General features: G+C 40.1%; 1 protein-coding gene across 1 annotated transcript in view; it reads left to right on the top strand.

The window, feature by feature from the left end:
• The window catches only part of CNTNAP1 (contactin associated protein 1), an 84,398-nt gene that overhangs the window by 58,664 nt on the left and 2,714 nt on the right, over positions 1-23,020 (top strand). The window contains exons 15-22 of the mRNA XM_053453810.1: positions 1,947-2,120; positions 4,298-4,516; positions 5,688-5,927; positions 6,632-6,859; positions 11,218-11,345; positions 12,349-12,442; positions 19,290-19,520; positions 19,934-19,978. Of these exons, the coding sequence (XP_053309785.1) occupies positions 1,947-2,120; positions 4,298-4,516; positions 5,688-5,927; positions 6,632-6,859; positions 11,218-11,345; positions 12,349-12,442; positions 19,290-19,520; positions 19,934-19,978 (1,359 nt within the window). The remainder of the gene's footprint in view (positions 1-1,946; positions 2,121-4,297; positions 4,517-5,687; positions 5,928-6,631; positions 6,860-11,217; positions 11,346-12,348; positions 12,443-19,289; positions 19,521-19,933; positions 19,979-23,020) is intronic.

Raw genomic sequence — 23,020 nt, 5'->3', positions numbered from 1 at the left:
CCTTTTGCAGATTCAGTCTTCCCAGCCTGGTGCAGGTCTCCAATTTTGTTTCTGGTGTCCTTCGACAGCTCTTTGGTCTTGGCCATAGTGTGGGGTTTGGAGTGTGACTGATTGAGGTTGTGGACAGGTGTCTTTTATACTGATAACAAGTTCAAACAGGTGCCATTAATACAGGTAACGAGTGGAGGACAGAGGAGACTTAAAGAAGATGTTACAGGTCTGTGAGAGCCAGATATCTTGCTTGTTTGCAGGTGACCGAATACTTATTTTACCGTGGAATTTACAAATGAATTCATTAAAAATCCTACAATGGGATTTCCTGTATTCTTTCCCCCCATTCTGTCTCTCATAGTGTACCTATGGTGAAAATTACAGGCCTCTCATCTTTGTAAGTGGGAGAACTTGCACAATTGGTGGCTGACTAAATACTTTTTTGCCCCACTGTAACAAACTTGTCTGTTAAGTTTTAAAGAGAGGTCATAAGGTGTACTATGCTTGTATATGTATACGTTGGCAGAATGAAAGATGTTGGAGTAAAAAATGTAACATACTAACTAATATTATGATACATTGCTGTATTCTAACAAAAAAAGATGCATCACAAATGTTAATTTTGGTTAAAATAATTTGTTAACCAAAACTACGCACAGCTGTATATACGGTATTTGCTCGATTATAAGACGAGGTTTTTTTCAGAGCAAATGCTCTGAAAAATACCCCTCGTCTTATAATCGGGGCCGTCTTATAATCAGACCTCAAAGTCTGACTATGAGACAACTAAGATCCAGATCCTCCGCAGCTGCAGTGGACCTGGATCCTCCTGTCTCAACCCCCCCGCCCCACTTACCGGTACTTCAGAGTCCCCGGTGTGCAGCTGGGGCAGCGTGTAGATGTCTACGCGATTCGCGTAGACAACTTCCGCTGCAGCCGGAAGGAGGTGTGGCTAGCAGCGGGGGTTGTCTGCGTGCATCGCGCAGACCTTCCCAGGCTGTCAAAGATCAGAGTTCCCTGCACCGGTGCGGCACTGGCGCCGGCGCAGGGAACTCTGATCTCTGACAGCCGGGGAATGTCTGCGTGATGCACGCACACAACCCCCGCTGCTAGCCACGCCTCCTTCCGACTGCAGCGTGAGTCTACACGCTGCCCCAGCTACATGACAGGAGACTCAGAAGTACCAGTAAGTGGGGAGGGGGGAGTGTTAAATGGGGGGCATAAGGCATTTCTGGAGGCAGGGTGCTCTGTGAAATCCTTTTTAACCCCCTTAATGCCACTCTGCCTTCAGAAATGCCTTTTTAACCCTCTATACGCCACTCTGCCTCCTGAAATGCCTTAATCCTCCCTATATGCCACTCTGCCCCATGATATGCCTTTTAACCCTCTAAGTGCCAGAGTGGCATATAGGGTTAAAAGGCATATCGTGGGGCACAGTGGCATATAGGGTTAAAAGGCATATCATGGGGCACAGTGGCATTTAGAGGGTTAAAAGGCATATCATGAGGCACAGTGGCATATAGGGGGTATAAGGCATTTCTGGGGCAGATGTGCATAACTGGGGGGCAGGTTGTAAAATAGAAGGAAATAAAACCAAAATATTTTTCTCAATCATAGCTTTTATTAAAAAAATAGTTTAAATGAATTAACATTTACTGGTAAAACTTTTTTCCTATAGGGTCGTCTTATATTCAGGCTTTTTCTTTTTTTTCCTAAATTAATATTAAGATTTGGGGGGTCGTCTTATGATCAGGTTCGTCTTATAATCGAGCAAATACGGTAATACTTTTTATATATGTTTTTACCAGGGGCATTTGCTTTTTAAATCAAATGATTTGAACTCAAAATGTATTTTTTATAAATGGGCTGCTGGGATAGTATAGTCATAATTTCTATTTTAGGCAATTAACAATGAATTGGATCCAAGTTGTTTTGTTTTTAATTTTACATTTTAGGAAACACATGGAACACTGTGACGTTTATGAAAGGTGCCAGTCTCATATTTCCAACCTTCAAACCAGACACTAGCATTGATATCTCATTTTACTTTAAAACTACTGCTTCATCTGGGACCTTCTTGGAAAACACAGGGCACAGATGCCGTAATTTCATCAGAATTGAACTGAACAGTAAGTTGTTGAGATATGTTTACAAGAAACAATTCTAAACAAACTATAAATACATTCTGATTCGAAAGTGCTTTTTGAATTAACATGAGTGGTATAAATTGTAGTTGTGAATTCTTATTCTTAACAAAACATTTTAAGATACTATAGATACTATAGGTGAAGGGAGAGAGAAGGTGTTTTCTTTAAAACACCAAAGATATGGCTTCTCTATGCACACAATAAAACAAATATAGAAACAGTAATTGATGGGAGCGCTTAAGGAGTTAAATATTTAAACTCGGACAGTAGAACAATTGTGCATTTAAAAAAGTACGAGGCAGGACTTAAACTAAAACAATGTAATAATTAAGCAAGCTTCTTTAAATAAACAATGTATCGAAAAATAAACATACGCCATAATAATTTTTTTTATTCCAAACAAGGTTCACATATATAGTTATAGATGTGTGAACATTGTTTGGAAACTGTTTATTATGGTTTATGTTTATTTTTAGATACATTGTTTATTTACAGAATATTTTTTATTTATGAAATTGTTTTAGTTTTATAGACCCTTTGCTGTACTTTTTACATTTATATATGTGTGTATATATATATATATATATATATATATATATATATATATATATATATATATATATATATACGATTGTTCTACTGTCTGAGTTTAAATATTTAACTCCTTAAGCACTCCCACCAATTACTCTTTCTATATTTTAAGATACTATGCCCAATATATCATTTATTTTACCTTATGTCAACTATTTTATAATACTCAACATTTCAATGGCCCTACCTGACTCTGCAAAATATGCCTGCTCATTAAATTACCTTGTGTGCAAAAAACAGAACTAGAACTCTTTTCGAAGTAAGAAATATAAGCTTTATTTTTCTTCATGCGGATATGCCAACCGCCTCAAGAATTTCACATTGAGAGGCTCTTAATCGTAGGCCTAGGATTAAGCCCCTCTATGCACAACATGTGTGAGGCAGTTGAAATATCTGAGTCATGGGCTTGTTAGTATTACTGTTTTGTGCTTGAAGAAAAATAAACTTACATTTACAATGACGCTGCATGACCCCACTCGACTCTGCCTCTTCAAAAAAATTAAAGAGATAAAGAGGCAAGTTTGGAATTCAGGACTTACCTCTTTATCTCTTTAAGTGCATTTGTGTGGCTTTGAGGGGGCAATAAAAGGGCTGGCCTGACGGTTGGAGAGAGATCTCCCCAACTGGCTCTGCTCCTCCAACAGTAAGCGGGCTAGCCCACCTACTAACATACCCAGACACTAACATACCCACTAAGAGATGCTAACATATCCACTCAGACACTAACATACACAGTCAGAAACACACACTCAAGCAACTCACACACTTCGCTCACCGAAATACCTCAGCAGGGACTTACTGCAGCTCCCGCTGTGTCACGCAATGATGCTGCATGACCCCGCTCGACTCTGCCTCTTCCAGAAAATTAAAGAGATAAAGAGGCAAGTTTGGATGTCGGGACTTTCCTCTTTATCTCTACAAGTGCATTTGTATAAGTTTGTGTCTTGAGTTGCTGATGTTCTTAGAGGCTTCCACTTTCCAATAATACCACTTACAGCTGACTGTTAATTAGTTAGCAGGATGAAAGTTCACAAACTGACTCATTGCAAAGGTGGCATCCTATGACAGTACCACGCTTGAATTCACTGAGCTCTTCAGAACGAACCATTTTTCACAAAGTTTTGTAAATGCCAATTGCATGGCTAGGTGCTTAATGTTATACACCTGTGGCAATGAGTCTGATTGAAACCCCTGAATTCATTAATAAAGGGGTGTCTCCCAATACTTTAGGCCATATAGTATATTTAATAACCATTTCATGCAGCCTTTATACCAGTTCTTAACTCTAGGGATGTTCTAAATGTTGGAAAAGCATTAACCAATAAGACAAATCTCCTTTTGTGATGTGGCCTACAGTCTCAAGAGTAAAAATTGTTATAGCTAAGATAGAATGTGTATTATGTATGTAAAAATAGGATTTCCTAATTGCTGAAATTTCAACACATCCTTTGTGGACATCTCATCTGTTCCCCTTTACCATTTTTTCATGCATTATATTACTCTGTGGTAACATGGAACTTAAAATTATATTTTGTATCACAAGACTCCCCATTTGTTGTTTTATCCAGCGACAAATGAGTTGGCATTTATTTATGATATTGGCAATGGCCATGAAAATGTAACTGTGAAATCGCCCCTACGATTTAATAATGATGAATGGCACCAAGTAAAGGCTGAGATCAATGTCAAGTTAGCACGACTCAAGGTGGATCATTTGCCATGGGTTATTCGCAGATTTCCTCTTCAGACTTACATCAACATTTCGTATGATCGACCTCTCTATGTAGGTGAGTTAGCAGCTTCTTTGGTCAGAAAAGTTAAATTTTAACCAACTACTGCTACAATAGTGCTTCATTAAGGGGAAATTCTAAACAGTATATGAAAGGTATTGCTGAACCTTATAAATGTTTATTCTTGATACAATCATTTTATTGATGTAATATAAAATACTAACATGAAAGGTATTGCTGAACCGTATAAATATATATTCTTGATACAATCATATTATTGATGTAATATAAAATACTAACATGAAAGGTATTGCTGAACCTTATAAATTTATATTCTTGATACAATCATTTTATTGATGTAATATAAAATACTAACATGTTTTTTTTACTTTAAAATTGGTTGATATTAATTACAGAATTCAGTATATACACTCACTGGCCACTTTATTAGGTACACCTGTTTAAATGTTTGTTAACAAAAATCGCTAATCAGCCAATCATATGGCTGAAACTCAATGCATTTAGGCATGTTGACGTGATCAAGACAACTTGCTGAAGTTCAAACTGAGGATCAGAATAGGGAAGAAAGGGGATTTAAGTGACTTTGAACGTGGCATGGTTGTTGGTGCCAGACGGGCTGGTCTGAGTATTTCAGAAACTGATGATCTACTGGGATTTTCACGCACAACCATCTCTAGGGGTTATAGAGAACGGTCTGAAAAAGAGAAAATATCCTGTGAGCAGCAGTTGTGTGGACGAAAATGCCTTGTTGATGTCAGAGGTCAGAGAAAAATGGGCAGACTGTACTCCAATGGCCTCCACAGTCACCAGATCTCAATCCAGTAGAGCACCTTAGGGTTGTGGTGGAACAGGAGATTTGCATCATGAATATGCATCTGACAAATCCGCAGCAACTGGGTGATGTCATCATGTCCATATGGACCAAAATCTCTGAGGGATGTTTCCAGCACCTTGTAGAATGTGAAGAATGAAGGCAGAAGGCAAAAGGGGTCCAACCCAGTACTAGCAAGGTGTACCTAATAAAGTGGCCAATGAGTGTACAGCATATAAAAATGTTCGATAGTAAGTTCTTCTCCCAGTGACATAAAGGGTAACCAAGGCATATGTTTATCAAGTTCTCCTACTTAAACATTCCTTTTCTTTCAAGTGATAGAAGAAGGCAAATTATTCTCATTAAACTACATTGTACTACCCTCTCTTAATATAGGCTCTGCTGAGTACAAGCTTAAACCTTTCATTGGTTGCCTCCGTGCTTTGCGTATGAATGGAGTGACACTGGATTTAGAAGGGAAAGCCAATGAGACATTAGGTGTGAGAACCAATTGCACAGGCTACTGTCAGAAACCACGGGTAGAGTGTCAGAATGGTGGCCGGTGTGTGGAAAGGTACAATCACTACACCTGTGACTGCAATGGGACAGGTTTTGAAGGACTGTTCTGTAACAGAGGTAATAACAAAGACCTTACTATTTATTGCTTCAGTGTTTATTAATACAATTCTTAGTAAAAGTTTATTGTATATAAGACAGATGTGGTTTCAGAGAGGTACAGAAAGCACAGAGTGAGATAAAGTTATAAATACATTATAAATACAAAATGCATGCACTCCGCATTCAGATCTTATTACTGGTGCTGAAGTCCAAAAAGAAAAAGAGGCACTCAGGATTTCAAACATTTATATATATACACATATATATATATATACACACATATATTCTATTCTCTATTCACTGAAGCAGAAGTTGGCAGGGGTGTTTTTAAGAGAAATGCCATTTCAACTTGTACATCGCTATACATTATAAAGGTCCAGTGAGCTTCTGTAGCTGGAAGAGATACGCTGTCCTCCTATAGTGCTTAGTTAAATCAGTGAAATTTTGTCACAGTCCCCATACACATTGAATTAGTCATTATGTAGTGCCAGCTCAGTCTTTGTGATGGAGACACTTGCTAGTATTGGCCCTTTATAATAATAGTGAATAAACCCCAAAGACTGACAGGATTTCTTATTATTTATTCTGGATGATTTCAGTGTCATTATCCCTTATTTTCATTGTAGTGGTCACCTGAAGCCAAATGTCTTATCTTTGCTAATTCAATGCTCTGAATCACTTTTCACGAAATACTTTTTCTCCCACTTCTTTATTTTATCCAGATATTGGTGCATATTTTGAAGCTGGAACATGGGTGAGATACAATATTCTGTCAGTAGCCATGGTGGCTGCCAAGGAGTTTGCTAATCTTACAGACCTTCCACTCCTTGTGAGCAATCTGACCCGCGATGAGATCTCATTTAGTTTCAGGACGTCAATAGCACCAGCCGTTCTTCTGTATGTCAGTTCATTTGCCAGTGATTACATAGCCATTCTCCTCAAGCCAGATGGTGGGTGTGATCTACTTTATTTTTGTCATGTTTCAAAAAAGTTCCATGCACATGTCTTCAGTCGTAGGTGATACCTTTTTTACATAAGGTTTTAGGACCTCAGAGGTTTCGCCTAAAGATAGAAAGGTAATTCAGCCTGAAAAAAGCGCCTCTGGGGTTCGGAAAGCCTCTGCGTCTTTTTCTATGATTAAGACTGAAGATGATTCTACTTTCTATTGGACAAATAAGGCTTTATCCATTGTCCTTATGGAAAGCTTGCGTTACTGGATGATTAGTGCCCTCCAATGACAACATTGAAGAAATGGCACTCTGCTACTGTAATACAGGATGTACACTCACTACTTTACATTGTAGCAGAGAGTCATTACTTCTGTGTTGTCACATGAAAAGATATAATAAAATATTTACAAAAATGTGAGGTGTACTCACTTTTGTGATATATATATATATATATATATATATATATATATATATATATATATATATATAAACACATTAGACCCTGCTGACAATACATTTGGTATTAAAAAAAATTGGACCCTACCCAAACATTTCCTTGGGTCCCACTCCGCGCTCCCATCACTTCCCCCGCTCCCGCACCAAACCAAATATTTGCCTCACTGACTGCAGATTAAGAGAAGACTGTAAGAGTCATTGCAGTCTCCCCTTCTTATGACCCTACCATGACATTAAGAGGTCCTCTCCCCTGTAATCATCCCCAGAATCCCTTTGTCCCCTCATTCACTAAACCACAACTCTCTCTTACATACTCCCTGTAGTTCAGGTATAGATCAAATAAACACATAAAACAGCACTTGCCTGTATAGATCATTTGAAATTCACGTGCTCTGGAATGCCCTCCACAGTCACCCCCTGCCTTTATTCCTTCAAAAAATCCCTCACTTCTTTAAGGATGCTTACAACATAGCACATTAATGCCTCCCATATTCCTTTAGCTCACCTTTTCTAGTCCCTCCCCTGCAATACTTTTAATAGTGTGGCTGGTCTATCCCTAACAACGGCACTTTTACCTATTGTGTAATAAACCCTAAATCCCTCTAGACAGTAAGCTCGTTTGAGCAGGGCCCTCTTCACCTGTTGTCTCTGTTAGTCAATTTGTTATGTTATATACTACTTGTTATGTCCTGTCTACCCATTGTACAGCGCTACGGAATTTGATGGCGCTATATAAAACAATAAATAATAATAACATGTGAACTCAGCACTGAAGGTATAGATCGCAATAAACAAAATCAGATATACAAGTCCTGTATTTGCATGTATACAATAATAATGTATGGAAACATAGCATTGCAGGTATAGAGCAACAGAACAATGCAAACACCCAGCATTGCTGGTATAGATCAAATGGAAATCACATGTAAATTCAGCACTGAGGGTATAGATCAAATAAGCAACACATGGAAACAGCATTGCAGGTATTGATCAACTGAATAAGACATACAAACCCTGTATTTGTAGGTATATATAAATCATGTATGGGAACATAGGATAGCAGATAGATCAACAGAATAACACAAAACCCCAGCTTTGCAGGTATAGATCAAGTGGAATTCACATAAAATCTCAGCATTAAAGGTACAGATAAAAACCCCTAAATTACAGGCATAAATCATAGGCTGCACACCCCAAAGCCAGCCCTGGTGTCCACACTGCCCACATAGAACCTGACCAGCACCCAGATAACACACATAGGACTTGCCATCTTTGTCCCCAAACAGCCCAGCATGAGTCAAATTTGTCCCCAAACACCCTAGCCTGTGCCACCTTTGTCCCATAAACATCCTGCCTGTACCCTTTTGGTCCCCAAGGCTCAAACACCCTGCTTATTCCATCTTTGCCTTTCCACAAGTCAATAACACATCCATGACACACACAATCATTTTTATAGTCACTCACTAATTCACACTTTTATTCACATAATTCATTAACACAATAATTTATTCTCCCACTCATTCACACAAATCATTTACAGATATTCATTGATGCATTCCCACAAATTCATAAATGCTCTCACTCATTCACACAATTAATCCACAGATTAATTCCCTCATTCTCTCACTCATTCTCACTCTTTATTTCAGTATTCTTACTACCCCCTTTCTCATTATCTCCCCCTCTCCCCATTTTCTCATCGTCTACACTCTTTCCCCTTCTCACTATCTACCCTATCTCCCCCCTCTCCCCTATTTGCTCACTGTCTACACTTTTTCCCCTTCTCAATATCTACCCTCTCCCCTCCTTCTCATTATCTACCCTTTTATCATTTTTCAGCAAAACACACATACATGCATTAACACACTCATATAGTTGGATGGGAACAAACATTGATACTTAATAAGACACACACTAGTATACATTTATACAGATACAGACCACAATTATATACACTGACACACTTGTGTTTACAGTTGCACACTCTTACATGCACAAACTGAATACATTCACTCATCTACAGCAGCGCTGATCCAAATACATGAACTGACAACACGCACACACGCTTAGATTATTTTCAACATGGATCCTCCAGTTGGTTGAATGTGGTAAGAACAGGAGATGTGTACCCTGTGCAATGCCACTACAAATTATGACATCCTGTCCAGGCCATAAGGCATATGTGCGGACAGGGGCATCCAACTCTTACTTCCTCAGTAGTTCATGTTGGATGGACACCCATATAAGGTTTATGCCAATGTTATTGAGCACTATAAAAAGAAACATGCACGTATGAAATGTCAATTCATTTTTACTTTGCAATAAACAATATAATAAAACCACAGGAAACCTTTGCACAGACATACACATAGGAGATGTAAAACAATTGGATATGCTCCTCTCATTCATCCTTTTTTAATAATAATTATACTTTATTTATAAAGCGCCGACAGATTGTGTAGCGCTGTACAAAGATGAAAATGTTACAGACAACGACAATATATCAATTGACATACAGATACAAGAGGAATGAAGGGCCCTGTTCCCGCAGGAATTTACAATCTATAATAATAAGCTAGTTTGAGCAGGGTCCACCTCATCGGTTTTTTCTGTCAAATTGTTAAGCGATATACTACTTGTTTTGTCCTGTCTACCCATTTTACAGCTCTAAAGAATATGATGGCGCTATATAAAACAATATAATAATTAAGATCAATACAATAAGAGATATATATATATATATATTGATATATATATATATATATATATATATATATATATATATATATATATATATATATACACACACATAATTATACTTGCATCTCTTTTACACAGAGGCTTTACTGGGTCTAAAACCAAATAACACATTCTGTGAATCGAAAATATATTTTATCTTCTTAGCTTCAGAAGTTACATACACATGATCAGCCATAACATTATGACCACTGAGAGGTGAAGTGAATAACACTGACAATCTTGTTATCATGGCACCTGTCAGTGGGTGGGATATATTAGCCAGTGAGGATTTCATCCTCAAAGTTGATGTGTTAGAAGCAGGAAAATGGACAAGCGTAAGGGCCAAATCGTGATGGATAGACGACTTGGTCAGAGTAGCTTTAAAACGGCAACTCTTGTGGCGTGTTTTCTGTCTGCATTAGTCAGTACCTATCAAAAGTGGCCCATGGAAGGAAAAGTGGCGAATCGGCAACAGGGTCTTGGTCGGCCAAGGCTCATTGATGCATGTGGGGGACCAAGGCTGGTGCGTGTGGTCGAATCCAACAGATGAGCTACTGTAGCTGAAATTGCTGAAAAAGTTAATGCTACTTGTGATAGAAAGTTGTCAGATCAGACACAGTGCATCACAGTGCGTTGCTGGGGCTGTGTAGCCACAGACCAGTCAGGGTGCCCATGCTGACCCCTGTCCACTGCCAAAAGTGCCTACAATGGGCACGTGAGCATAAGAACTGGACCACAGAGCAAAAAACGTCCGTTCAACCACGGTTTCTTTTACAACACATGGATGGCTGGGTGCGTGTGCATCACTTACCTGGAGAACACATGGAGGCCCCACCTTTCAATTTACAGGACTTAAAGGATCTGCTGCTAATGTATTGGTGCCAGATACCACAGCACACCTTCAGAGGTCATGGGAAGTCCATGCCTCAATGGGTCAGGGCTGTTTTGGTGGCAAAAGAGAAACCCACACAATATTAGGCAGGTGGGCATAGTGTTATGGCCATAAAATGTAACTTCCCATCGTAATCTGCTGTTTTTCCCTTTTTTTTTGCCCCACCATAAAATTGTGAAGGTCTGGAGGTCCTGTGAGTGGATCCCTGCACATAGATATTATTTGTTTTTCCCATAATGCTTTTCTAAATAATTGCAATTATTCATTCTAGGGACTCTTCAACTGAATTATCAGCTTAACAAAAACCCTTATATCTACCAACTAAGTAAGAAAAATATGACTGATGGAAAACCTCACAGGGTCAATATCACCAGGGAATATCGTACAATTAATTACCAGGTAATCAAAGGCAAGGTCATACTGATTATTAATAAAAGATGGTGGGTTGAGTAGTTATTGTAGCTTCACTTCAGGTCAATTTTGTTTTCTAGATGTAATTTTATAGGTAGTTCAGAAACAAAATCCAATGAATGATTATCATGTGGTTATAAAATTAAAGTAAAATTCTTAGCAGATTAGTACTTACTTAGCACACTTGAGAGTCTGTCTAGAGGAAGACTGTGAGAATTTAAAGTCTGAGGTAAAAGAATGTATTCACTGAAGAGTGTGCTATCATAAGTTACTGCTTGGTGAATTAATATTATAACACAGAAAAGAGTGACAGAAAGGTAGAGAAACAGAAACCACATTTTGAGGACCAGTGCAATAGGATTCTGGTTTTATTACACCAGAACAGGATTCTGCTGTCATAGTCAGTGGAATATTCTGGCATAGGCCAAACAGGCCTAGGGTGGCAGCAGCCCCTCCAATTCCAAACTGGGGAAAGATAATTTAATAGCCGTGCTATGATGTGCTCAGTACTGTGCATTCCTCTAAGCGGGGATATGACTTTACAAGTGTGCGCCCGATAGAAAGGGTCTGGAGGTGGTTCCTAGGGGTAATGCCTAGGGTCAGGACTAAGACAGCTTTCAGCATATATTGTATATGCTTTGTCACACGAAAACTACTTTGATACAATTGACTGGATGAACCCAATGATATCTTGTAAAATAACCTGTAATTTTTTTTTCATTGCCATAGTTCCAATTTAATTATGAATCTAATCTTGAATGCCAAACAGCACTACCAAGGGCTTTACAAAAAAACACAGGGAGGCAAATGAGGATGCGTGTTGAGATTTGATTTTTTCGTTGATTCAATTAAAATAGGTTGTTGGTTTTCTTTGTTCAGAACAGTAGGGAGACATTTTTTGAAAAAGAAATGTTTTAAGAGAATAATTGTTCACCAAATTTACAATAAGATGTCAGATATTAATTACAAATAATTATTCTGCTTATTCTAGATTGACTATTATCCAGTGGTGACAAAAAAATTTCTTTTGTGGGACGAGTGGAAATTTGATTCCCCGAAAGCTCTTTATCTGGGACGGGTAGTGGGTAAGTATATACCATGTATTGCAGGGAATTCCTAAAAGGCATTTTTTACAAATATATAATTTTTGAAAGATATCTGCTTGTTGTAAAAAAATTTCCTCATCTGTACTATTTGTACTATTCTAAGAAATTGGTTCTTGCGTATATTGTCCAGCCAGTTTTACCTCTGTGTAAAACTGTTGACGTCAACCTTTTTTTATAAATAAATTTTTATGAAAAATGTACATTAGACTTGCTAAAATATTACAGTAAATTTTATGTCACAGATTGAAATTAAAAAAGTGAGGTAATTCACCTAAACTCTAATTATTTCCCTGCCAGTTAAAAAAACAGGTTGTCTATGTATCTGTAAAAAGTAATCAGGTTTGTTCTCCACTGATGATCTGACCAAAAAAAAGGTCCTCCCAATCTGCCATGAAAATGTTTGCATAACTTGGTGCGAATCAAATCCCGACTGCAATTCCCTGTTTTTGTAGAAAAAAAACATATCAAACCAGAAAAATATCTTCCAGAATTATTTTAATCCCTTGTACTATAAACTCAAGTCTATTGAGAAGGTAAAGTATTCTCTTTTCAGCTTGACAGCCTAATTTATGAGAAATTATGGTGTAAAGTTATGTTACATCACTGGTAACCAAAAGTAATCATTATCCCATTTCAAAGTTTTCATATTCTTTAGAAAACTAATTGTATCTTTAAGGTAAGGTGTTGTTTCAACTACATATGGTTGTCAAAAGAGACCCAAATATCCTGAAAGCCTTTCCCTGAAACAATGGGGCATCCTGGTGGTTCAGAAATGTTTGTGTTATTGTGCAAATCCAAAACTCTAGGTAGAAAATACATATGCCATCCTTTTTCCAGCTCACCCATTTTTTAGGACAACTCCCATCACACTTGTCAGTATTCTGAGAATAATGGGAGTTGAATTGAACAAAAGCTCATTAACGCATATATATATTTTTTTTAATAAATGAATGCCTTTGTGTTTTGATTTATCATGTTTTTTAATTGGGTGGAATGGCACTAAACACTTGGTTGGAGGCAAGATTATGGAACATGTCCATCAATACATTTAGTTTCCGATCAAGTGACAGCATATGTATGGTGTAAGCAGATAACAGTTGTTTTTGTTAATTCTGCCTAGCTTGACTGCACAGGCACATCAGGGAAATGCATCCCCTTAACAACAACTGACGTTCCTGGCACGCCATCTGATTAAACAAACTTAGAAAGCGTTCTAAGATCACTTTCTTCTCCCAAATGGTGTTGCTGTAATGCCTCACCGTAAACTGCTGCATTGGCCCTTTGTAATCAGCTCCCAGAGCAACAGCGTGTGCCATATACAAAAGCCGGTAGTAGATCTAGTACATGGCTAGAGTCAAAATACTAGTTTGAATTACCCTGGGGTGTCTAGTTTTGAGTTATAAAGTTTGATGGAGTAAATTGAACAGATTGGCTTCCCAAATAGGACATGGGTGCAGTATGACCAAATATGAAAACAAAAATTTGGAAAAAAATAGCTGTAGGGGCTCTTCAACGTGAGACTCTTTCAGTTCAGGTCATTTAGTTTATCTTATCCTTAGTTACAGATAGAGATGCAACAAAATAAAGAAACCATCAACACAAAAAAACAAAAGATCTCCTCTAATCCTCTGTGGATTGGATGGGGAAAGAGCGATCACAAGTAACTGGCATTATTTGTGCATCTTTCATAAAGGTCTTCATGTAATATAGTTTGAATCCTATGTTATAAACATATTATTTATTATTGTAAAAGATATTCCACACTCCATTTTCTTTCAATTGTCCAGAAAAAAAAAATCTGAGATCTTGGCTGCACAACCAACCGCTGCACTAAAAACCTAGTGGTAAATGTTTTGTTCCAGAGAACCTCCTGGTCAAATTACTGCAAACCTAACATAATACAAAAGCTGCTGGTCACCCCGACAGAGTTGCTATGGTCCATCTCTCGTCTCTTCTGGTGGCCCTGAAACGATGTCAGATGAACACCCCCGGACACAGCTATCTATGTATTTTATTGTATACCTTCCTGCCTCTAAAGATAATACTGTCATCGTCATGGTTGTTGACCATTGCTTCAAAATGTCCCATTGCACATCTCTCAAAACATTGCCATTGGCGCAAGAGCTCGAGATCACGTATCAGTTAATCTCCAGAATTTGGCGTTCTTTCTGGCCAAATGGCAGTTTGACTATACTTTTCCCTGGCCTACCGTCCACCAACCAACCTGGGACCATCCTCCAGCTATGCAAATCTCCGACGTTTCCCAGGTATAACACCTCAAACCCCTTGTATGAAATTGGTTCAAGACCTTACCTCCCTGTCCAGTTTATTTCGGCAATCATGATGAGTGTGAAATACGCCGCATTTTTGATTCCTGCATGTCCAGGGGTTGACTTTGATACCTAGTATACTGGAACGGTTAGAGCCTGGAGGAACGATCCTGGGTTCCTTCTACTGATGTCCACAAACCCGCTTTCTTTCGGGCCTTTCATGAAAGATATCCCCTCAAGCCTTGCTCTTTCCCTTAGGGGAGGGGTCATTGAGGAAGGGGTGCTGTAAGGGTTCTCATCCTTGTACCACTCCACTCCTTGCTTTTGCTCTATTAAACAGGCACACTGCTACCTGATTAGCCAGACCCTTTCTTGCTGTGCTCTGGCTATTTAAGCTCCAAAGCTCCCTGCCCTTGTATAGATTCTGACCTCCTTTGTTGCTGCTGCTGCTGTTGTCTGTGTATGATCCTGGTTTGGTTGACTGATTATACTGGTCCCTGATCCTGGCTTCCATTCTTGACATAGCTGCCTTCTGTGCTCCTAACACTTTGTTCGTCTGACTACAACTGTGGACTGTAATAAAGGTGTTATTTTACTTCTGTAACAGCTAACAACTTACCTGCGGCTGCTACAGCCGTAGCAGCCTCCCGCAGACACTGCCGGACAGGATCCTCGTGCATGCGCACGCCACTCTTAAGATAGCCGACCATTTACTCCTGTGGCAGTAGACGCATGTGCAGCCCATTTCTCTGTGTATTTATGCAATTAGCTTGAGGCGGGGTTATCTGCCTGGGGGCTATTTGAGGGCTCCTTAGCTGTCCACTAACTGCCTTTCTTGCTTTGTTTCTCTGGGCTCAGTTGCGATTTTGTGTTGCTCCAAGTTCTGACTTTGGTACCAAGGTGGCCTTCATCATTAATCTATTACGAGGGGAGGCTGTGGCTTGGAACAGAATTCTCCCTTATTGGACAATGCCAACTCCTTTATTTCTTCCTTTTGGGTTGTTTTTGATGCTCCGAGTCGTCGCGATAAGGCTGAGGTATCAATGATGGACTTACAGCAAGGCAAAAGAACTGTTGCTCAGTACGCGGTTGAATTCCGTACCTTAGCCTATGAGACTAAGTAGAACAATGAGGTGCTGAGGGCGCTTTCGGAGAGGGCTTAATGACCACCTGAAGGATGCCCTGACTTATTGGGACCTTCTTGAGAATTTAGAGAATCTCATTGCTCTTTGCCTCAAATTGGATGCCAAGGTCAGGAACGCAAGCAAGAGAGAGACAGAGATAGGAGACCTTGTCCTTTTCAGCCTTCTACATATTCTTCACCTTGTCCTGATTACGCTGTTGCTTCTGCAGAGGAACCCGTAGAGATTGGCCCCATTCGGCATCTGTCTGAAGAGGAGAAATGACACTGCAGAGTTCTAGGACTTTGTCTATACTGTGGTCAAAAGGGTCACAAAGTAGTATCCTTCCCCCGGGAAATGCCAGGGCTTAGTGGAATTCGGAGGTGGCCCACTAAGCATTTCTTCTATCACACCTCCCGTCCAAAATAGACTTTTAGCTCCAGCTACTCTCCAGTGGACAGGCCACCAAGTGGCCACACTAGCTTTCATGGATTTGGGTGCTGCCGGGAACTTTATTGACTCCGTCTGGGCTAAGAGCATGTGTATTCCTCTTATTCCCTGTACCCACTTTAAAACTATTTCTGCACTGGATGGCTCTCCTCTCGGATCTGGAATTTTGTCTCACTCCACTGTGCACATCCAGATGACCATAGGAGTTCTTCATGTAGAGTCCATTTCCCTCCATATCATTCACAGTCCCCACATACCATTGATTTTAGGACTCTTCATAACCCCACTATTGATTGGGAAGCAAGACAGATTTCAGCATGGAGTGCCTCTTGCCAAGTCTCCTGTCTGCAGAATTATCCTACAGTTCACACAATACTCGAACCTCCTGTAGAAGACCCTCATGCTCTTGTTCTCCCACAGTATCATGAGTTTCTAGATGTGTTCTCTAAACAGAGGGCAGAGAGACTTCCTCCCCACCGTCCTTATGACTGCACCATTCAACTACTCCCGGGAACGGCACTGCTTTCTAGAAGAACTTATCCTCTCTCGGAACCTGAAAATTACGCCCTCTCTCAGTATATCGAGGAGAACCTCCGCAAGGGATTTATTCGGGCGTCTAATTCCCCAGCTGGTGCAGGATTTTTTTTTTGTTAAAAAGGATGGTTCTCTCCGCCCGTGCATTGACTACAGAGGCCTGAATAACATCACAATAAAGAATAAATGCCCTATACCTCTGATTTCTAAATTAAATGCTCAATTCAAAGACTCCACCATATTCTCCAAATTAGACCTCCGTGGGGCCTACAATTTAATCCGCATTTGCCAGGGAGACGAATGGATGACTGCGTTTAATACCTGTTACGGCCACTATGAATACCTTGTGATGCCTTTCGGACTCTGTAACGCTCCCGCTGTATTCCAGAGCTTTATTAACTATATCTTTTGTGATATGTTGTTGTCTCATGTTATAGTCTATCTTGACGACATATTGATTTACTCCAAGACTTTGCAGGAACATCATGCTCATGTCGGGTCAGTGCACCAACGGCTCAGGGAGAACAACTTATTCTCCAAGGCAGAGAAGTGTGAATTTGAAAAATCTCACACCACCTTTGTGGGTTATGTCATTTCTGAAAGTCTTCTGGAGATGGAGACGTCTGTTCGTCCAGCCTCGATTTATTAAACCATTGCCTGCCCTGTTCCATGCTTCTCCCGTGGCAGGTCACCGAGGAAGTCGCAACACCCGGTTTCTTCTTCGACGGACGTATTGGTGGCCCAACATGCATCAAGACATCAAAGACTTCATCCGTACTTGCTCAGTATGCGCTCGTCACAAAGTCCCATGTTCCAAGAAGTCCGACTACTCGACGACTTCTCCCTGCTGCCAAACGGAAACAACAGAAGGCAGCAATCTGCATTGCTCTCGCGCTCCATGTCTCCAGTCTGGTGATAAAGTATGGCTTTCTACCAAGAATTTACATTTACGCCAGAATTCCAGAACTCTGGGTCCCAAATACATAGGCCCCTACACGGTTCACTCTAGGATCAATGCTGTATTGTACAAACTGGACCTACCTGCTTCCATGTAGATATCAGATTATTTTCATATCTCCCAGCTTAAACCAGGTCAGTTACAATATCTTATTGACTGGAAAGGTTATGGTCCAGAGGAGAGATCCTGGGAACCCGTCTCCAATATCCACGCCCCGGCCAGGATTCGTGATTTTCATTTACGCTGGCCTTCCAAGCCTGGTCCTGGGCGCTCAGAGCATGCCCTTGTGGCGGGGGATGGTGTAACAGCTAACAACTTACCTTAACAACAGACACTGCCGGACAAGATCCTCGCGCATGTGCACGCCATTCCTAACATGTCATTTACTCCTGGGGCAGTAGACGCATGTGCAGCCCATTTCTCTGTGTATTTTTGCAATTAGCTTGAGGCTGGTTATCTGCCTGGGGGCTATTTGAGGGCTCCTTAGCTGTCCACTAACTGACTGTCAAAGAGTTTCTTGCTTTGTTTCTCTGGGCTCGGTTGCGATTTTGTGTTGCTCCAAGTTCTGACTTCGATTTCGGCTTCGTCTCACGGCTATCCTGACTTCTCCAATCCTTGACCTCGGCTTCGTCTCGCGATTATCTGGACTTCTCCAGCCCCTACCCAGCTTCGTTTTGGTATGCCTTTCCAGTACCATTGCGCCTGCCTCTGGCTCGTGCTCAGGTTCTGCGCTGTGGATCCTCAGCTACTGATCCTGACCATTACTGGCCATTACAACTGCACTTCTCATCTCCCTCTGGTAGTTTGTTCTTGACAAGAAGTCAGAAAAGGTGCTTTTTTCAAATTTTCACCACATTTTAGATTTTTATTGCGTAAATTAGATGATATGAACAATCTAATGGTAAAGAAATCCCTCCTTGTCCTGCAAAATAGAAAATATAATTTGAATGGGTACACTAAATGAGGAAGAAGAAAATTACAGCTAAACGCAAACATTTTAGAATACCCATTGCCACAAAGGGTACAAAAAAGGCCATAGCTGGCGTGTTTTAAGTGTAACAAATGTTGTAGGACAGATCCGCAGTGAGATGGGAAACTACTGTCTAAATCTGTTGCCGGGACTTGAGATCTAAAGTGAGGTGCCAAAAAAGAACTAGGCAGCGAGATCCGAGCAGGCAGTCTACTAGTCAAAGTCAAAACAAAGCCAAGGTCTCGTACATGGAAATCTATGGACAAAAGAATGCACTCAAGTACAGCAAGATAACTGAACGGGGGCTGAGAAACTGGGTAATGAGTATTACATTCTAAGTGTGCATTACAAACAATATCCTTAAAAATCAATGCTTTATTGCAAGCCCTTATGATAATAAGTAGCTGTGCTTTGCAGCTGTACTATCAGGATTATGGTAAAATTAAGAAACTAATCTGTGGCTAGGCTGTAAAATTAAAATTATATTTTCGTAGCATGTGAACACTTTGACTTTCCTTTTTAGAGACCGGCACCATTGATCCAGAGATACAGAAATTTAACACACCCGGTTTCAGAGGTTGCTTAGCCGATGTGCGCTTTAACAATATCACTCCCATAAGGGACTATTTCAGACCCTCTGACTCAGCAGCTGTTATTACTGTGAAGGGAACTCTAGTGGAGTCAAACTGTGGGGCCATGCCTATGGAGATATTCCACATGCCCTATGACATGGATCCATGGTACATGGGAACAGGTGAGTTCCAATTTACTTCTGATGACATTCCAGTGTAAAATGCTGCATGTAATGCAATAATTATTTTCATATTTTAAATAAATCTAAAACAGACTAGTAGTATGGTAAGTGATATTTGAGAATGATGTGTGCACCACACATCTCCACCAGAAAAAAATATAAAATATATACCAATTAACATATCGAGTAAGTAAAAAAATTCTAATTGATTTGTATATATTTATTCCACTGTTTTCCGTATGCAATTCATCTGTCAAAAAGTTAACCTCATAATGTCAGGGTGGTCTTTAAGGGAGAACCCATGTCAAATTATTTTCACAGGCACGTTCCTTTGTTCCTTAGGTGCTGCCTCTTCGTTTGCTATCCATGCTTACTATAGTTGTTTATAGTTTATGTTTATTTTTGCTTTACAGCTTTCCCTCATGTTCATGACGATGGTCTAGCTGGGATAATTGCATGTAAGTAAGATACCTTAATTCATAGAACTGCAAAAAGAATTGATAATTGATATTAGACACATTCAGACATTACTACCTGTACCAGTAGATGTGGGTGGGTTGGCACACACTAAATCAGACTTGTCTTGTTAAGCTTTATATAAAATGAGACTTTACCTACCCAGAGATTAAAAAGCTTCCAATCGAGGACCGGGAACCAAATGTCACATCTAAAGCTTCTAGGATAGATGCAGAGAGTTTATATGTATGAATTAAGAGCAATGTGCAGAGACAGGAGCTTTTCTGATCATGCTATCCTTGTGTATAAAATAAACTTCGTTTTGTCTGGCTTTCATAAATAATCTACAAAATTAAAAATAAAACAATACTCAGCACAGAATTGATGTGTTTATTTCACCACATGGCAAACATGTCAATTCACGGAGTTTTGAGTTATATTGTTTTATTTTTGTTGTTTTCGAGTGGAGTCCTGCTTGAGCACAAAGAATTTTAGTGCTGCCTGACATGAGGATTGTTTAATAAATAACCTAGGCCTAACTCAATGTTGAAACAGGAGTTTTTCTGGATTAAACACATGGGATATTATTTAGTAAAATTCATAATATCATACGTTTTATAAGCTTTTAAAAAAGCTAGGGTTTTCCTGCATCAGAAGCCGATTGAGGTTGACCATTCATAGTGTAGAGAAGTGTTCCTCAACCCTCTCCTCAAGGCACACCTAACAGTCCAGGATTTAGGTATTACACTGGTGTGTCGACGGTGTTGCATAATAAAAAACAAACAAACACCTTAACCTCTTCCATACCGGTGACGGAGCTGGTACTTCCTGGTTGGGTGTCACCCACAGACCAGGACATACCAGGTACGTCATCGATGATGCGCGATCCAGCGTCGCTATGGATGCTGGGATGGCAAGGGTGGCTGCTACTGACCGCTGGGTGTCCCCAGCGATCCGTAGCAGCCACTCCCCCTCAATTCCGTGCACGTGATCACTTTGAAGCAAATCACGAGCACGGAATTAAAATATTTAAATAAAACTGTGGTCTTCAAGGGAAGACGCAGTACAAGAACGCCGGTACGGAAGGGAATTAAACACACCTAAGTAATACCTAAATCCTGGACTGTTAGGTGTTCCTTGAGGAGAGAGTTGAGGTGTAGAGTGATGTTAAGGAGTTGAAACCACAACTCTCCTTCAAACTCTCCCTTTAGCGAATAAACCTAGTTCACTCAAGCATATAAATTCAATTCATTTTTATTGAAATAAATTTATGTATTTGTGTTTACATACTATGACCAAAATCCAAGTTTAACCCCTCCACGACAATTGATGTGCCAGGCACGTCACAAAAATGCATCCCTTTAACAACAATTGGTGTACCTGGCACGTCATGGGGTTAAACGAGTGTAGATCAATGATTGCTTTCTTTTGCTCAGCTAGTGTTGCTGCAATGCCTTGACAATGAGGACTCCAGCAACACCAAATAGACATGCAGCGGCCCCTTACAAATCGCTCCTAGGACTGTTCGTATTCGCCATAATGAGAAGCTGTATGCGTTATAATTATGGTGGTTCCCAGCTTATACTAAGGGCTTGCATTAAGTGACTTGCTTTCTGTGGCCAGTTTGTGCACCATCACGGAAGCAGTAGTAGTATTAGCAGAGAAGTGGTATTATAAATATACCAACAGTAGGTTTGTATCTCAACCTAAAATAAGTAGATTGAAGGGTTTGTGACAGGAAAAGAGAAAACCCCAAAATTGTGTGTTGCTTTGGTTAACTGTGTTTTTTCTACTGTTTTAGTGTGTAATAAGTTAAAGATGGGGTTTATAATCAGTTGAGGAACCATGATAAGCTAGCTATTGTTTCGATTCTGTAAGTACTCACATTCCTAAATAAAGTATGAGCAAGCTTGGAAATCTTTTTTTTTTTTTTTTGTAAATATAATTTTATTATTTTTCAATGATGCAATAAAGGGAAAAAGGGAATGGGTACGGGGTGGGAATCAGGAAGAAAGGATACAGATGTGGAGAACGGTGGTAGGGAACAAGGATACAGAGCTTTCCATGAAAACCCGACGCAGCGGGCAACAATATTCCAAGATCCAAGGCAATATCATCAACGTGACAGTCACAGAAATACAGCAGTCTGTACATAGTAGGGATAGCAGGCATCATCACCAGCCATGGGCAAACGAAAAGCCGTTGAGCTTATCCACATAAAGTAGAAATTACCACCCTCCCAAGAGGGAAATACAAGACCAGGGAAGGAGTAAGAAGGGGAACCAAGAAGGGAAAGAAAGAAAGAAGAGGAGAAGTATAGCAGGGGAACATAACACATACAAACAAGGGGAGAAACAAAGGGGGGGGCAAACAGAGCAAGGGGCAAAAAAAGAGGAAATAGAGGAAGGAAGGAAGAAAGAAAGAAAGAAAGGGCGGAAGCCCCACCCGTCACCAACCCGGCACCAAAGCGCCACTCTCCCCAAACAAACATCGTCACTGTTGCAAAAGAGGTTGAGTAAGTGGGTCAGGCAGGAATGAGAGCCAGTGAAACCACGTCTGAAGATATTTCACATGGCAGCCCTCAGAATGCATCGCCAGTTCCTCAAACACCCTAATCAACTCAACTTGTTCAATCAGCTTGGAAATCTTACTCAGCGCACATCATGCTGTATGTATGCACACTTGAAACAGCAGTTCGTAGGTCCATATATCTGTGGCACGTGAGCAATTGGTCTCTCTGAAAGCTCAGATTGCAGCTCTGAATAGGCTTATTGAAACATTGAGAGGGCTTGACAATCTTGAGAGGAGTCTCTTGCTTACTGAGCTGAGCTTATATGGGGCCCCAAGCAATGAGGGAGATCATCAGTCAGAAGGGAGACAGGCACATAGCTGGGTGACAGTTAGACATGGTTGCAGTGAGGGAAGGAAGAGGAAAGACAGAGTTTTTCCATCCCCAAAAATTGCTCATTTAAGTGAGCATGTGGTGACTGAGTGCAAGTGAGCACTCAGAGGTGGGATTGCTGGAAAAAGCTGTTCTCCCAGGT

This window comes from Spea bombifrons, chromosome 13 (assembly GCF_027358695.1).
Source record: "Spea bombifrons isolate aSpeBom1 chromosome 13, aSpeBom1.2.pri, whole genome shotgun sequence".
Lineage (NCBI taxonomy): Eukaryota > Metazoa > Chordata > Amphibia > Anura > Pelobatidae > Spea > Spea bombifrons.
The sequence above is the reverse complement of the archived record's forward strand: the minus strand, read 5'-3'. Positions and strand labels throughout refer to the sequence as shown.